At 46.3% G+C, this 17,410-nt stretch overlaps 1 protein-coding gene and 1 long non-coding RNA gene across 13 annotated transcripts in view; one reads left to right on the top strand and one right to left on the bottom strand.

Annotated features, from left to right (window-relative positions):
* The window catches only part of IQSEC3 (IQ motif and Sec7 domain ArfGEF 3), a 110,360-nt gene extending 104,599 nt beyond the window's left edge, over positions 1 to 5,761 (bottom strand). For 10 of the 12 annotated variants that reach the window (XR_005577201.2, XR_012518607.1, XR_005577202.2 and 7 more), the window contains exon 1: positions 5,025 to 5,759. Coding sequence is in view for 9 of the 12 variants with exons in the window: in XM_039461760.2 (XP_039317694.1) it covers positions 5,025 to 5,578 (554 nt within the window). In the remaining 3 variants the exon portion in view is untranslated. Of the gene's footprint in view, positions 1 to 5,024 lie in introns of all 12 variants that reach the window. The other 2 variants (XM_074403305.1, XM_039461758.2) reach the window with 2 other exon arrangements.
* Positions 5,762 to 5,765: 4 nt separating this feature from the next.
* Positions 5,766 to 13,081, top strand: LOC141585195 (uncharacterized). The gene is made up of 3 exons (XR_012518608.1): positions 5,766 to 6,090; positions 7,335 to 7,445; positions 11,007 to 13,081. It is a non-coding gene; the product is annotated as an uncharacterized LOC141585195 (long non-coding RNA).
* Positions 13,082 to 17,410: the final 4,329 nt, after the last annotated feature.

Below are 17,410 nucleotides of genomic sequence, written 5' to 3'. Positions count from 1 at the left end.
GCCCAGGGCCACTGAGATATTCTTAGGCCCCAGTGGAAAAAAAAGTTCAGGCTTTCCAATAAGGCAGCTTGTCTAAAAATCTTTACATGGGACATAAACTCTGGAGTTGAGTCTTTTTTCAGATTGTGAGCCCCACAATCTTTTTTCGTGTTACCCTCCCTTCCATTCCCTCTTCACCCAGCCCTGGCCCCAGCTACCTTTTCTCGTAAGTGACCTTTGAAACTCAGGCTGCACAGAGATTTGCTGAATCAGCAGGACCAACTGCTGTTTCTCTTGCTTAGTTTTGGGCCAGTGGGAAAATGTGCCAGGATGCCTTTGTGAGGCCCTATGGCGTTCATTGTGTGCGTCTGGGAAGAGCTTGGGAATGAGGAAGGAGGGAGCTGGTGTGGAACTCATGGAGGCTGGTAAGGAGGAGGGAGACAACCAGTGTTTCCCAGAGACCAGAGGATGACTTGGCTCTCTTAAATGCATTCCTTTTGGATGGAAGGAAGGGAAGAGCGGTGGTCTAGGTGCTCAGAAAGGCAAAGGGCCGCACATCTTTGCAAGTGGCCACTCTATGCCAGCTTCCTGATATAAACAAAAAGACGCACACTCCCTCCCCAAAGTGGGCCTTCAAGCTGGCCCCGTTTCTTAGACTAGAAGCTCTCTCCCTGCTGGGGATAGGGGAAGAACTAGCGGATAGGGAGATTGGTGAGCATGGGCCCTGCGATGCTTCCTCAGCAACCAGGCACAAGGTAGACAAGGTCCCTGTGTGTTGAAACTGTCCTCACCTAGTGATAGGGTTTAGCCTCATAGGGAGGGGATTAGGGTGGGAAGAGGGGGGCTGCATCATCAGAGGATGGAATGAGATGCACATGCAAAACAGGTATCTCCACGGATTGAATTTTCTGCCTTTTGTTCCCTTTCCAGCTCTCCTTGCCTCTTGCTATTCCGACATAAACCTTTGAGCTCAATGAAGAAAACCTGCTCTCTGGCTCTTAACGTGATTTGTATACTCACCCTTTTCACCTTGTGCTGTTCTGATAGAAGATTACTCTAAGCAGCTGCAACATGCTTGCACTTGTTTAGACATTTCTAGATATGTGTCTCATATATTTTGAGCAAGGACCATTTGTTTCTTTCCAATCTTTCTACAGAACTGAGTGCAGGGTTTTGAACAGACTGGACACTTGATACATACAGTTGACCGATAGACCTTTATACTTTCTTTCTTAATTTCTTCTAGGATGGGCCAGCTGTGAGCTATCACCTTCAAGCATGCAACCCTGACTCAATAGGACCAGAGACCCCAGTTACAATCAGCATCTTAGACAACTCAGGCTAAAAAGCACATCCAGGAATCTTCTAGCCATACCCAGCCTCCAGTCAGTATGAGAACAGGGAGCTCAGAAGATACTCAAGACTTATTTCATGTTTAAAGGATGTGGGTAGAGAGGAAAGAGATTTCCCTGTGTAGCTTATGTGGAGGAAGGATAGGAGGAAGAGAAGATGGGCGAGAGAAAGTGTTTGAGGGAGAGGAAGAAAGGGAGAAGAGAAAGAAGGAAAAAGGGAGGAAAGGAGTGAAGGAGAGGAGGGATGTGAAAGGAATAAAGAAAGGATATAACAGAGAGAAGACAGGAGCTGTGGAGCCCTTCAGACTTCATAGTCACATTGAGGTGGGGAGCTTGGCGTAGGAGCTGAATTTGAATTGGAACGCAAGAATCTATCCTCCAGCAATCATCTGCGTGTGGCCTTGGAGACATGGACAAGCCCTGCCATCCGAGGCAGTAAATGCATGACTGGTGGGTGGGAAAATGTGCTCAGATGCCACTGAGGCCAGCAGCTTCAGATAAGTTCATGTGCTTCCATGGCAAGAGGATTTGTCAGGTCAAGTTGGGTTTCTGGTGCCAGCCAGGAAAGGGATAATAATAAATTCTGTAGATGCTGTGAGCCTTGATTGAAAAAATAAAGAGGAGGAAGCTATGTGTGCTGCTTTCATTAAGAGGCAAAAGCAGTGGGGGTCAGAGCTTAGCAAGAATCAAGAAGCACGCAGAGAAAGAATTTTAACCCTTCAAATGTTTTTCTTCCATAGTATCTCTGCACTCACCCACTCACAGATTGCTGCTTTCTTGCACTGACCTCCAATACCACCACCACCACCTTTGTGTCTCCCTCAGCTGAAGGAGGGAGAGAGGCCAGATTACATATTAATGCAGATAAAATGGCAATTAAATGTTTCATTATTTCCCAGTCCAAGGTTTTCTAGGGCTTCTGCCTCTCCTGGAATTGGGTAGGAAGAGGGGTTCTGGGATTAAGAGTCAAACTGTGTGAGGACATAATGCACCTACCGGAGTGCCTGGCTTCTGGAAACCCTCACCCACTCTTCAACCACCTCACTGGGGCAGTGTTCTCACTGGAACGAGGCCAGAGGAGGAATGAGAGAAGATTCACAGGAAACACATGATCAGAAGACCTGCTCTGCCATCTCTTCCTCCCGCTTCAGCACTCCCGGTAGAGAACCGATTCTGCAGTGAGCTCCCCAGGAGCAATATCAGAGAGGGGGCTGCTGACTCTGCTCTCTTCCTCCTCACCTCTCCCTATCCTTGGAGATACCTCTCTGACTGCTAGCTCCATCTACTCCTGCACCATAGACAGGTATGGGCAGAGAACAGACATATAAAACAGACCATGGGCAGAGAGCAGGGTAAGACCAAACATGAAATTAGCAGTGATGATTCCTTCCTGAGGTTCTGTGGGGAAACTTGGGTTGAAGTTGGGCAACTATGGGGAAAGAAATGAGTGGTCCAGAAGATATTCAACCAGTCAAGATGACCATGTTTTCACATTCAAGGAAAGAGAGCTGCAGGGAGGAGGGGAGGCAGGCACATCCATGGTCTCTATGTCTCTGGATGTGCAGGCTCAGGGAGCAGGGGAAAAAGCTGGAGGCTCTGGAGAAAGGAAGGCACTACTGTTAAGTGCCAGGGCCAACTTTCTAAGTGAAGGATTCCAATAACTTCCACTCTCCCCCACCATGATAATTATTTCTTATTTTTGTTCTATTCCTTTGAGAGGCAAAAGCGGGATAGGTGAGAAGAAAGGATGAGGATGTCACAATTCCTCTCTGGAATTGACATGTGAGGCTGGACAGGAACCCAGATAATTCCTAAATCTCAGGATTCCTAGCAGGACCAACTGAGTGAAAGGGTTTAGGCACTGTAGATCACTCTGAAGGCCACAGCAATGTCTTTGTCTAAGAAAAATGATCTTTCCTCAACTTTTTGCCACACAGTCCCCTGGAGAGATGCAAAGAAAGTGGAGATGCAGTAGGAGAGAAGGGAAACACCAAAAGTCATGAGGAGAGAAATCATAATGACCAGGTAGCTGTGGCTGCCCTCAGGGAAAGGGACTGGAAAAATTCTTCCCCCCTACCTGGGGAAGAGACCACTTAGTATCTTGGAACAGTGTTGCCTTTTGGTGAACCTTGGGCATTGAGGGAAAATGACTTTCTGCTTTTTATGCCAGATAAGGAAAAACCAAAAATAAAAATGCGAGACTGAGGGAAGTCCAAATGGGCTATTGAGGGAGTTGAGGTAGAAAACTCTATCTTATTGGGGTTTGAATCAAGGGTTTTAAGTCAGCCAAGCCAGATCATGGTAGACCTCTTGGTTCTGATCCATGTACCCTGTGAACTACCCTGCCCTAACCCAACTTCTCTAACTCTACAACAGATGGGAAAACAAAGTGAGTTTTGAAGGAATACAGCAAATCTTCACAAGGATCTCTCAGACTCAAAGCACATGTGCAACTGGATGAAGATGAGACTCCCAGCTCTACTTTCTTCCTCCTTATCCCCTTTAGCATCACTATTTTCAAGGTCAGGTGCTGACCAGGTACAATTTCCCTTGAGCTGTTCTTATTTAGTTCTCCATCACTTGTCTAATCAGAGAAAAGAAGCTGACATGGCCACAGCCTTCCCAGTACAGAAAAGAGAATATCCCAAATGCTTTCATGTCTTCTTCCCATATTCCTAGTTTATGGACCTCATGAGTGAAGAAAGAGCTTGAGGTTCTAGGTGCTGAGAGATTAACATTTCTCTTAGGACCCAAGACAAGATTTCGGTGGTCACCAAATAACCAGGGGAAATAAGGTTTGCAGTTGCTGGCCTTAATGGGGAGATTTAAACAGGCATAGCATCCGAATATCAACTCCATCTGCCTACTGTCCCCCATGTCATTGTTCCCCTTTCAGCAATGACCAAACACCCTGTAGGAAGAACCCTCCTTGAGTTGGAGGAAAAATCTGTAACCAGACTGAGTCCTCGAGCCATGCCTGAGTCCTCCATCGGTTTGATAGGATGGTCCCTTGTGCCTTTTTCAGCTCTATGGGAATTCAGAGCAGAGAATCCTTTCCCAAATGAGCCTTTCCTGGCTATGACTCCCACTTCACCAGGTGAAGAGCCGCATCTTCTCTTCATCTGCCTCCAGCTCCCGTGCTTTCCCACGTCACTCCTGCCTTTCAGGTTTGCCCTCAGTCTCCTGATTTTCCCTCTATCCCAGTCCTACTCTTCCTGGGCCTCAGCTTTCTTAAAGTTCTTCACATGCCTCTTTCCAAGCCTTCATCTCAGTCTCCATTCAAATACTTTTACTACCCAAACTTCCTTCCAAATTTTTTCTCACTTAAAAAGATACCTTCAATGGTTCTCTTCTACAGTTGAATCTTCACTCGAACTTCATCCCAGTCTAACCCCCTGTAAATGCTGTCAATTACTATTATTCCCAATCGCTTAAAACCCACTTCTTTCCTCCTTTGCCCTTACTGATACTTTGGTTACTCCTTTTTGCTCCAACATTCCTCAAAACCGTCTCAGGCATGGGTATCGTTCCCTCATTTTCCCCAGATCTCCTTGACACACTTCTGGCCCCTTCAGGCCACGTCACCCCGGTCTTTTAGACTCCCACGCACCCAATGTCCCTGTCTCTCCTTCACACCCACTTGCTTCCCTTGCTCCCACCACAACAGTGCCCATCTCCCTCTTCCCCGCTCACTCAGGTCTCCTGCTCAGGACGCCCTTGCCGAGGGTGGAGGGGGATTTGTGCTGAAGGAGGGCTCCGGCAGCAGCGCAGCAACTCGGGGGACGTTCCTTCTCCTTGTCAGTCACGGCTCCCTGTGTCCCCAGATGCTTGTGGGGCGACTGGGGTGTGTGAGCCCTGCTGCCAGGGCCCCGCGGCGGCTGCTCCAGGAGCTGTCCGTGGTGCTGAAGCGGCTGCTGCTCGGGCGCGGACTGCGGCGCGGCGGCTGAGCGCTGTCCCTGGTCTTGGAGAGGTTCTTGGGCCCTGGCGGCGGCGGCGGGAGCGGTGGCTGGAGCAGCCGGCGGCTGGGCCGATGACGGAGGGATGAGCCCGGGCGGAGGCTGGGCTTGCAGCAGCTGCTGGTGCTCCCACAGGCTGCGGTTCTCAGCGCTCAGCTCGTCCAGCCGCCGCTCCAGCTCGTCGATGCGCTCTCGCTGGGTGTGGATGAGGCTCTGCTGGTTCTGCACGATGGCTGTGAGCTCCTTCAGGTAGAGCACAGCGCGCACCGGGTTCTCCAGCAGGCTCTCCATGCCGCCCGCCGCCGCCTGCGCCCTGCCTGCGCCTGGGCTGGCGGCGGGGAACGCGAGGGCGCGGGAGCCCAACAGCCCAGTGGTCGGCTCGCCTCCCTCGCCCACTGGCCCAGCCTCCCTGCCGCCGCCGGCGCCGCGTCACCGCCACCCCGACCTTCACACACGCATCGCTGGGCGGGGCCGCGGCGCAGGGCCCCACCCGCTACCTCCCGGCCTCCCGAACCCCTCATCTCCCCACCTCTCTGCCTCTTAGCGTCATAGGAGGCTCTGCTGCCTGCAGGGCAGAGAGGAAAGGGAGGAGGCCAGAGAAAGGGAGCCTGTGGCCGGGCGTGGGTGGGAAGCAGGAAACGCAGGCGACCCGAGAAGGACGGTGAATCTGACTGGCCAGAACGGGAAGTAGGCGAAGGGAAAGAAGCGATCCTGGGAAGGTGCGGTGGGACCTGCAGAAGAGAAGCAGAAAAGGAAGGAAGAGAAGGGGAGAGGCTGGCGGAGAGGAAGCAGAAAAAGGGGAGGTGGGACAAATAAAGAGAAATGAGCTGGAGGAGAGGAAGGCGTGGGGCCCTGAAGGGGCGCGAATTCTTTTCCCAGGTCCAGCTCTTCCAGGGCCTAGGGTCCATCTAGATACCTGCGGAGGAGAGGCCACACTCGCCGCTTTTGCTCGCAGCAGTCTATTCTGCGGGGGAATTCCCTGGCACACAAAGATTCCGGGGCTCTAAGGGACCCTGAAGAGTATCTGACCCTGCTCCTTCTTTCAGCAATGAAGAAACTTGGGGTGGGAAGGCTGTTCATGCTGGGTTTTCCCTGGGAGTGAGACCTCAAGACAGTTTTGGCAGTTCCTGATACAAACACAAGCTAAATAAACCAGGTCCTCTGTGGCAAGGGCTAATGCTTCCAGAAACTTCTGAACAGATCATTCTATTTGACAAATAGTTAGAAAATGCCCGCTGTTACCAAACGCTGCGCTAGATGGTGGTAAGAGAAAGATGATTAGAATAGAATCTTGGGCTTCTTAATGCTTATAAATAAGTGGGTGAAATTGGTCATAATTAACTTTGACGTATGGTGGTGGTGGTGAGTGATCAGGTAGAGGTTTGCCCAGAGTGCTATAGGAGCCAGCAGCTTAGAGATCCAGGAAGGATTCTTGGAGGAAGTGACCCTAGGTGTGGCAAGGGTTTCTCAGAAAGGGAGGGCAACATGAACAAAGGCTCAGAGACATTAATCAGCATCGATGGAATCATTCATTCATGTTTACAATAATCATATGTAAAACACCCACTAGGTGCAAAGTAATGTACCAGAATCTATGCAGGCCACATTTAGCATAGATAATAAGTTATCATTTCTATAATCAAGTTGATTCCAATCTCGTAGAGTAGATACGACATGCACATGAACTGGCAAAACACAAGTCAAGATTTCTGTAAGAGCTCTTCAAGCCAAGTGCCATAGAGTTCAGGGGAGGGAGAGGTTTCATTTGACTGTTTTGATCTGATGAGTTCTGATAGAGGTGTTATTCAAGTTGGGCCGTGAAGAAGGGGAAATATTTCAACAGGTAGGCAGAACAGGGGGCCAGAGATGAGAAAGATATATCAGGCAGCAGGGAAAAAGTTAAGCAATGGAAAAATAACACTTGGTTTAAATTAATTTGACAGGGAAATGACCCTTTTTCTTTTCTTTTCTTTCTTTCTTTTTTCTTTTTCTTTCTCTCTCTCTTTTTCTTTCTTTCTTTCTTTCTTTTTTTTTTTTTTTGAGACAGGGTCTTACTCTGTCATCCAGGCTGGGCTGGAGTTCACTGGCAGGATCATGGCTTACTGCATACTTGACCTCCTGGGATCAAGCAATCCTCTAGTCTCAACTTCTTGAGTAGGTGAGATTACAGATGCATACCACCATGCCCGGCAAAGGAAATGAGAATGACTTGTCCTTTCCTCTTGTATTGGAATGGGATGAGAAGGAGGCAGGGTTATGGGTGCTCTTTGCATGTTTGTTGTGCTGTTCTGCTCTTCACACGCATGTCCGTCAGGCACTCTGCCAACTTTCCATTCTCCCAGGGTAGGCATATTTATGGGTATCATGAGCCCAGTGAGCTGCGCCACCCCTCACCAAGTGGTGCCAGACTTGAATAACCTTATGAGAAGGAAGCTGTGCTCTGCAAATACATTGGTTTATCTGTATTTGTGATGTGTTTTTACTTTGCTTTTCTTCCATTTATCTTCATAGCGAACTTTCTCTGCTGATTATTTCTTTTACTGTGCCCAAGCTTTTTAGTTTAATTAAGTCCATCTGTTTATCTTTGTTGCATTTGCTTTTAGGTTCTTGGTCATAAACTCTTTGCCTAATGTCTAGAGAAGAGTTTTTCCGATGTTATCTGTTAGAATTTTTATGATTTCAGGACTTAGATTTAAGTATTTGATTCACCTTGAATTGATTTTTGTATAAGGTGAGAGACGAGGATGCAGATTCATTCTTCTACATGTGGCTAGCCAATTATCCCAGCACCATTTGTTGAACAGAGTGTCCTTTCCCCACTTTATATTTTTGTTTGCTTTGTCAAAGATCAGTTGGATGTAAGTATTTGGCTTTATTTCTGGGTTCTCTATTCTGTTCCATTGGTCCCTGTGCCTATTTTTATACCAGTACCTTGCTGTTTTTGTGACTATAGCTTGGTAGTTTAGTTTGAAATCAGGTAATGTGATGCCTCCAGATTTGTTCTTTTTGCTTAGTCTTCGTTTGGCTATGTGGGCTCTTTGGTTCCATATGAATTTAAGGGATTTTTTTTGAGTTTTATGAAGACGGATAATGGTAGTTTGATGGGAATTGCATTGAATTTGTAGATTGCTTTTGGCAGTAGGGTCACTTTCATAATATCGATTCTATCCATCCGTGAGCATGGAGTGTGTTTTCATTTGTTTGTGTCATCTATGATTTCTTTCAGCATCGTTTTGTAGTTTTCCTTGTACATATTTTCACCTCCTCGGTTAGGTATATTTCTAAGTATTTCATTTTACTTTTTGCACTTATTGTAAAAGAGATTGTGTTATTGTTTCAATCCTCAGCTTGGTTGCTGTTGGTGTATAGCAGTGCTACTGATTTGTGTACATCGATTTTGTATTCTGAAACTACTGAATTCATTTATCAGATCCGGGAGCTTTTTGGAGGAGTGCTTAGGGTGTTCCAGGTGTACAATCATATCATCGGCAAAGAGCAGCAGTTTCACTTCCTCATTACCTAGTTAGATGCCCTTTCTTTCTTTCTCTTGTTTGTTTGCTCTGGCCGGGACCTCCAGGACTATGTTGAATAGAAGTGGTGAAAGGGGGCACTTCTGTTGTTCCATTTCTCAGGGGGAATGCTTTCAGTTTTCCCCCTTCAGTATAATGTTGGTTGTGGGTTTGTCTATGGATAGCTTTTATTATCTTAAGGCATGTTTTTTCTATGTCGATTTTGCTGAGGGCTTTAATCATAAAGGGATGCTGGATCTTGTCCAATGGTTTTTCGGTATCTATTGAGATGATAATGTGATTTTTGTTTTTAATTCTGTTTATGTGGTGTCATTTATTGACTTATGGATGTTAAACCATCCCTCTATCCCTGGTATGAAACCCACTTGATCATGGTGGATCGTCTTTTTCATGTGCTGTTGGATTTGGTTAGCTAGTATTTTGTTGAGGATTTTTGTATCTATGTTCATCAGCGACATTGGTCTGATAGTTTTCTTTTTTTGTTAAGTTCTTTCCTGGTTTGGCTATTAAGGTGATACTGGCTTCATGGAATGATTTAAGGAGGATTTCCTCATTCTCTGTCTTTTGGAATAGTTTCAGTAGAATTGGTGAGAATTCTTCTTTGAATGTCTGATATAATTTAGTTGTGAATTCATCTGGTCCTGGACTTTCTTTTGTTGGCAATTTTTAAATTACAGTTTCAATTTCACTGCTTGTTATTAGTCTGTTCAGGGTTTCTGCTTCTTTCTGGTTTAATCTAGTTTGTATGTTTGTAAGTTTGTATGTTTCCAGGAATTTATCTTTCTCCTCTAGGTTTTCTAGTTTATGCTTGTAAAGGTGTTCATAGTAGCTTTGAGTGATCTTTTGTATTTCTATGTCATTAGCTGTAATATCTCTTGTTTCATTTCTAACTGAGCTTATTTGGATCTTCTCCTTTTTTTCCTTGGTTAATCTCACTAATGATGACCAGGATGGTCTCGATCTCTTGACCTCATGATCCACCCACCTGAGCCTCCCAAAGTGCTGGGATTACAGGCGTGAGCCACCACGCCTGGACTTCCTTTTTTTTAATTAAAAAAAAATTTTTTTTTTGAGACAATCTCACTCTGTTGCCCAGGATGGAGTACAGTGGCATGATCATGACTCACTGCAGCCTTGATCTCCCAGGCTTAAGTGATCATCCCACCTCAGCCTCCCAAGTAGCTGAGACTACAGCTGCATGCCACCATGCCCAGCTAATTTTTAATTTTTTTTGTAGGGATGGGGTCTCCCCCTATATTGTCCAGGATGGTCTCAAACTCCTGGGCTCAAGCAATTCTCCTGCCTTGGCTTCCGAAGTGTTGAGATTACAGATGTGAGCCCCTGTGTCTGGCCCTGACTTCTTTCAGATTGAGTATTTTTTGGCATTCCATTTCATCTTCACGATTGACTTATTGACACTACCTGTTTGTTTATTTATTTAGCTGTGCTCTAGGGTTTATAGTATTTGTTATTAACTTCTCACTGTCCACTTTCTTTCTTTTTTTTTTGAGACAGAGTTTCACTTTTGTTACCCAGGCTGGAGTGCAATGGTGCGATCTCGGCTCACCACAACCTCTGCCTCCTGGGTTCAAGCAATTCTCCTGCCTCAGCCTCCTGAGTAGCTGGGACTACAGGCGTGTGCCACCATGCCCAGCTAGTTTTTGTATTTTTAGTAGAGACAGGGTTTCACCATGTTGACCAGGATGGTCTCGATCTCTTGACCTTGTGATCCACCGACCTCGGCCTCCCAAAATGCTGGGATTACAGGCGTGAGCCACCGCGCCTGGCCTCTCACTGTCCACTTTCAAATAATACATAATATTTCACATATAATGTAAAAACCTTCCCACAGTTTATTTCCATCCCCTTCTCCTCTATGCTGTTATTGTCACAGATTTACTTCTAAATATGAGTTCAACAATGCATTGCTTTCATTTTTTTATTAGAGCCAAATATATTTTCAAGAAATTTTAAAATTGGAAAAAGATCTCTTATATTTACCCACATCAATCCCATTTCTGTCACTTTCATTTCTTTGAGGATCCAAGTTTCCATTTGGCATCATTTTTCCTTCCACCTGAAGAACTTTAACATTTTTTATAGTCAGGTCTGTTGGTGACAAATTTTATCATTTATTTTTGTCTGAAAAAATATTTATTTCTCCTGAATTGTTGGTTTCTTTTTCACAGATATTGAATTCTAGGTTGAGTTTTATTTCTTCTAATACTTAAGAAGAATGTCCCTGGCTGTGCTGGGTAGCTCACACCTTTGGGAGGCTGAGGTGAGAGAATGCCTTGAGCCTGGGAGGTAAAGTCTACAGTGAACTATGATTGCACCATTGTACTCTAGCCTTGGTGACAGAACGAGATCCTGAAAAAAAAGAAAAAGAAGAAACAAAGAAAAAGAAAGAGAGAGAGAGAGAGAAAAAGAAAGAAAGGGAAAGAAAAGAAAAAAGAAAGAAAAGAAAAAGAAAGAAAGAAAGAGAAAGTGTTGGACTTTGTTCTTGGGATCAGCTTGATCCTTTCAAGACCTGTGCTGAAGCTTGTGTGGGGCAAATCTAGAGCATTTGCTACTCCAGGGCGAGTTTATTCCTACTATAAGGTGTGATCATCTGTCATCTGTTTGAATGCCATGGAGGTCTCTTCACTCTGGCTGGTCAGAAGCCTTGTGTGAGCCCTGCCCATTGTCCAGCTTGCAGCCTCCAGTCCTCGTTTGATCAGTCTCGTGGAATGTCTCCATATACATGTGCAGCTTAGTGGTCAGCCATGGATTCAAGGAGGGCCCGGCCTGATTTCTGGAGGCCTTTCTCTACATAACTTGCTGGCACTCTGCACTCTGAATTCCAGCCACCTCAGCCTCCCCAAACTCCACTCACTGTGTCCTCAACTCAGAGAGACCATCACGCTGTGCTTTGCTCCCCTTTCCTGCACTGCCATCTTGGAAGTTTCTGCAGGCAGAGGGCCAAGTCGATCGAGGGGCTCTCCTGGTGTTTTTGTCTTTTCTCTGAAATCATGGTCCTGTGCTGCTCATCAAACGTTGGTTTTTAAGTACATATGTAGATTGAGTGGAGCCATTTTCTTGGCATTGATAGAAGGGCAAGTGGGCAAGTGCAGTTTCAACTTTTGGCTTCCAGACAGTTTTTCACAGCCAAAAGCCAAAACACTTGATTTTTCAGGTGACTCTGGTGCACCTGAAATGTGGAGAACTCCTGGGGCTAGAAGGCAATAAAAGTAACACGTTGCATTTGTGCCACACGTTCGAGTTCAGAGACATCTTCATGTTCATGACCATTTAATCCTCACACCCACCTCTGAGCAAGGCAAGAAAAGGGTTATTATCCCCCTCTTAGGACACAAAATCTGAGGCCCAGGGGAGTCATAACTTCCCTGAGGAAGGACAGCTGGTAAGCAGGGCTACTGCAGCTGGAACTCCAGTCTTCACACCCTGATGCTGGACTCATCTCTGCAGTGAGAGAAGTGGGGATCCCCAGAAGGCCAGGCCAGAAGCGAGTGTGGGGTTCTTCCCCCCTGAGCCACACCATGCAGGTTTGCTTTGCTGGGCCCATGCTGGGTCTGCCTTCTGGTCCTCTGCACCCAGCCTCTCTTGCCACATCCTGTCCCACCACTGTCCTAATGAATATTAGGCTCCAGCCAGGCCATTTCCTCCTCCCGCACCACAGCTGTCTTTCTCTTGCTCTCCACTCTGTGTAAAGTGGTTTCCTCATCCTGAACCCCTGCCTGCCCAAGTCCTGTCCCATCAAGGCTCTGCATCAATGCCACGATGCCAATGGTCGCTTCCATTTTCTGTCCTGTGATTCTCATAGCGCCTCACCTATATCCTTCTTTGATCTTTACCACTGTCTTTGTTGTGTAGTTATTGGTGTAGTTGTGATCCCCTCCAAGACTGTAAAATCCTTGAGGGAAAGAATTAAAGCACTTACCCCACACTCCAATCTGTACTGTCTGAGGCCTTGAGCACAATGGGCGTTCAAAGAATACGCGATTCATGAAAAAGTAAGGAAGTGGTGGGGAGGGATGAGAGAGAATGACAAGCAACTACGTTTAGTGGTTGGGACAGACAACAGCCCTAGAAAAGGGCACTTTTCCCCTGTGGCTTGGAGGGCTCACTTTTTACGTGGTAGTGTAAGATATTTGATTGAATTCTGTGTATGTGTTTGTATATATGTCTATATTACATGTACATATGTTATATATATTACATAACTTTTTCCACATATGTGTATAATCAACAATAAAATGTTTCAAAATTGAGATTATAGAACGAGTCCATCTCTAGATTTCCTTTTTTAGCTCTGACATGTACTTTTTAAGATCATAATTTCAGACTAACTTGATGGGAACAGAAGGGCTATTGATGCAGGCTTTAATGTTCAAAGATCACCTGCAGGAATGGCAAGGCATTTGGTTTTTCTGTCCCATGTACTAATTCAGTGCTTTCCTCTCCCTCGACCACCTGACAAGGGTGGAAGACACAGCCTCCCTGCAAAGGAGCTGCATTACCCCAGGGGGACTTTCTCCTACTTAAGCACAAAAGGCCTGGTTTCCCACCCAGCTCAGGCTGGACAGCACTCTAGATGGGCAGGGGGTTGGGGAAGGGACATCTGCTCCTGCCCAGACATTCTGATGAATCCTGGGTGACTAGAGAGGGTGTGCAGGGCCATTTCGTCTAGCCCTCTGCCTCTGGGCAGAACAGCAGCTAACCTTGCTGTAACCACTCAGGCACACCTGTGCGGTTATTGCTTCTGGCTCACGTATACTTCTTATGTGTTCTGTGGCTGGACTTGAGATCAATCAGGTCATTATCCTGCAGGGAAATAAAGCAAATACAGTCTTTCCTTGTGACCTTTTGGAACTGTTTTCATAGGTGTTTGCTTTATTAGTATATCGAAATAGGGATGATAATCTAAGCCAGCCAGCATTCGTATATTACTTTATGGTTCTCAATTTATCTGAATCTTGGTTTCCTCAACCATGGAATGGGGACAATAACTGAATCCACATCATAGGTTACCGTAAAGATAAACAATGCATGTTAGTGCATACTCTTTTCATTTGATTTGCAGTCAGTGATACACAAGATGTGCACAGTTATTATTCCTGTTTCTCAGATATGGCCAGCGATGCTCAGATATAGCAGGTGACTTGCTTGAAGTGACATGGCCAATGGAGGCACAACTGGGGCTGAAACCTATGTTTCCTACTTTAAGCCCCTGCCTCTATTTCTCTGCACCACACATGAGGACATCCGATGTGGAGAGAGTGCCTGGGGCAGGGAGTTAGCAATGACCCTGAAAATAAATGCTTGATGATGTGATGCCAAGTATGCAACGGGAACAGAGGCACACAGAAATCAAGTGGCTTGCTCAAAGCTAGTATATAGCAGAGCCAGAAACCCCACTCAGACCAGGTTGCCCTGCATTTTCTCAGCCAAGGGTTCTCTTAAATTCAGCCTGAGGCACGATTGTCTTTGCATTTCACATAGCAACAGTCAATTGAGGGGATGCAGCATACAGCTTAGGAATGGGAGGGCATCTCTGGGTCCCTGCTATAGTCACAGTTGCATTCTGAGCTAGAAAAACCCCACTCTCCTCTGATGCCTGCCTGATGGGTGCAGCCAGTCCTGCCAGGCACTGAGCCATCTGGAGCGCCCAGGCCCTCACTCCTTTTCCCAGGACACTAATTTTTTGGAGCTTCTCTGGATTTAGGAGTGGAATAAAATTGTGGAAAAGAATATGCATTCTGGAAAAGGCAGGCATGGGCTTGAACCCTCATTCTGCCTCTTCCCAGTGCTGTGGTCTTGGGGAAGTTATTTAACTTCTCTGAGACTCAGTTTCCTCCCCTGTACAATGGGTAGAATGGAGTTGTTGTGGGAGCATAATGTCTGGCACAGAGTACATGCTTATTAGGTTTTAGTGTTCAGTAGCGGCGGTGAAAGTTTTCCTGGAGCCAGAAGATTGAGTTTGCCCCTCTGGTCATGGTACCCGGGGTGAGTTTTTTCTCTCTCTGAGCTTCCCCATCCTCATCTGTGAACATGGTCTGTGTTGGTATACCCTGAGCTTACACCTGTAAATTCTACGTGAACAGGAAAGTGGTAGACAAATTGTTTGGGGAGTGAGCCCAGATCTAAATTTTGGGCTCAGCTACAGGTGGGAAATCTCTCCCCCTTTAGAGCCCCACCTCCACGGCCCCAGCAAATCACCTGCCTTGAATTTGGAGAAGGTTAGAGGATTCCATGACAGACATGTTAAACAATCCAGCAAGCCCTGCTGTGAGAAAGGCACAGAAAGAATCTTCCTCCTTTTTTTTTTGAGACACAGACTTGCTCTGTCACCCAGGCTGAAGTGCAGTGGCATGATCACAGTTCATTGCAACCTTGACCTCCTGGGCTCAAGTGATGCTACTTCAGCCTTCCAAGTTGCTGGGATCACATACATGTGCCAACATGCCCAGATAATTATTGTATTTTTTACAGAGACAGGGTCTCCCTGTGTTGCCCAGTCTGGTCTTGAACTTCTGGGCTCAAGTGACCCTCCTGCCTTGGCCTCCAAAAGTGCTGGGATTATAGATATGAGCCACTGAGCCTGGTCTCCTCCTTCTTCAATGCTGGCTTTGAGGATGGCATGACGTCAGGGAATTGAGTAGCTGGAGGTATACGTCAGAGAATCCTGGCTACTGCTCTAACCTGTCCTCGCTGCGCCCACTCCTTGTGATCTGGGACCATGCTCTGCCTTTCCCTGGGCCTTGAAAGTCCCACAGTGAAGCCAGGTGGAGATGGAATCACATGATCTGGGAGGAAGAACTGACTGCGGAGCTCACCCACTCTAAGATGCCCTTCCACCCCATCAGGCACCCACCACACCATCCCTGATCAGCAGTCTCTGCCCAAAATTTCCCAGGACAACAACTCTCTGCATCACCAGATGATTATTCAATTTTAGGATGACAAGATGGCTAGAAAGATTTTCCTTAGGTTGAGCTGTGATCAACCTTCCTTTGTCTTTCACCCACTGGCCTGAGTCCAGCTCTCTGAAGTCTCATTAGACAAGTTAATCCTTCAAACCCCTTCTAGTTCTGCCTTCCTTGGGGGAGAGGAGGGAGACAAGAAGGAGGGAAGCAAGAAGGAAGCCATATTCCAAGCCATCCAAGCTTGCTTTCTTTCTTTTTCAAAAAATTACTTCATTAATTAATTTATTTTTATTATACTTTAAGTTCTGGGGTACATGTGCAGAACGTGCAGGTTTGTTATACAGGTATACACGTGCCATGGTGGCTTGTTGCATCCATCTCCCCATCATCTACATTAGGCATTTCTCCTAATGCTATCCCTCCCCAATTCCCCTACCCCCTGCTATCCCTCCCCTAACCTTCCCACCCGCTGACAGGCCCTGGTGTATGATGTTCCCCTCCCTATGCAGACACTTTTCAAAAGAAGACATTTATGCAGTCAACAAACATATGAGAAAAAGCTCATCATCATTGGTCATTAGAGATATGCAAATCAAAACCACCCAAGCTTTCTTACATCACTCTGGCTACACACAGAGTTGTCACATTTGACAAATTGTTTTAAAATCTTCTCTTCTTCTGATTGCTACCCACTCTTCCCCCCAACACCCACAGAAATGTCTCTAAGAATGACCCAGGAAGTGAGGAGAGTCACAGAGCCCCACCCCTGGGGACTTTTGCTGTCTAAATAGCAATAGTCAGTAGTTTTCAAATTTTTATTTTGATTTTATAATTCTTCAGAAGAATTCCTTTATTAAATAAACACTTACATGAAACTTGAGATGGATGAATAGGTGGATGGGCAGATGGACGGATGCCTGAGTGGATGGTTGGATGAATGGATGGGTGAATGGATGGGTTGGTGGGGAGGGAGGGAGGTAAAACAATGAGAATAGTGTAGTTTAGCAGACATACCCTAGAGCCACACTACAAAGGCTGGACTCCTGACCTTGTCATTTACTAGCTGTGTGGCCCTGAGTAGTTACTTAGACATGCAACACTTCAGTTTCTCATCTGATGATGGGCGTAAAGTTGAAACCCATCTCATAGGAATATTGTGACTACTGCATGAGTGAATGTATGCGAAGCATTTATGGTGGCACCTGGGGCAGTGGGTGCCCTGTAAGTGTTTCCTATTATTATTTTTACTGCTGACTGAAGCTGGGGAGAATCAACCCTGTGGGGAAAATCAACCCTGTCCCAACCAGCGCAGTTCCTGAGACATTGGTGCTCCTGGGAAACGTTGCTTTTAGGCCACTTAACTGGTTCATTTTTTCATTTAATGGGGCAAATAGTGAGACCCAGAGAGAGGACATCACTTGCCTAGGCTCACACAAAGCCAGATTTCAGACACAGGTCTCCTGGATCTTGGGCTTTGTGATTCTCGGAGATCTTTCTGCACATGCTGAACTGTGGGCTGAAAATCAAGGGAGTACATGAGGAATTTGAGAAGATCCAGCAACCTGTGGCTCTGACCTTGGTTAAGCTGCACTGTCTGCTCCCAGACCCCTCTAGGATGGGTCCTAGAGGTATTCTGCTAACGACGTAGCAACTCGAGCCCTCTTTTG

The sequence above is a fragment of the Saimiri boliviensis genome, chromosome 7, assembly GCF_048565385.1.
Source record: "Saimiri boliviensis isolate mSaiBol1 chromosome 7, mSaiBol1.pri, whole genome shotgun sequence".
In the NCBI taxonomy this organism is placed as follows: Eukaryota; Metazoa; Chordata; class Mammalia; order Primates; family Cebidae; genus Saimiri; species Saimiri boliviensis.
The sequence above is the reverse complement of the archived record's forward strand: the minus strand, read 5'-3'. Positions and strand labels throughout refer to the sequence as shown.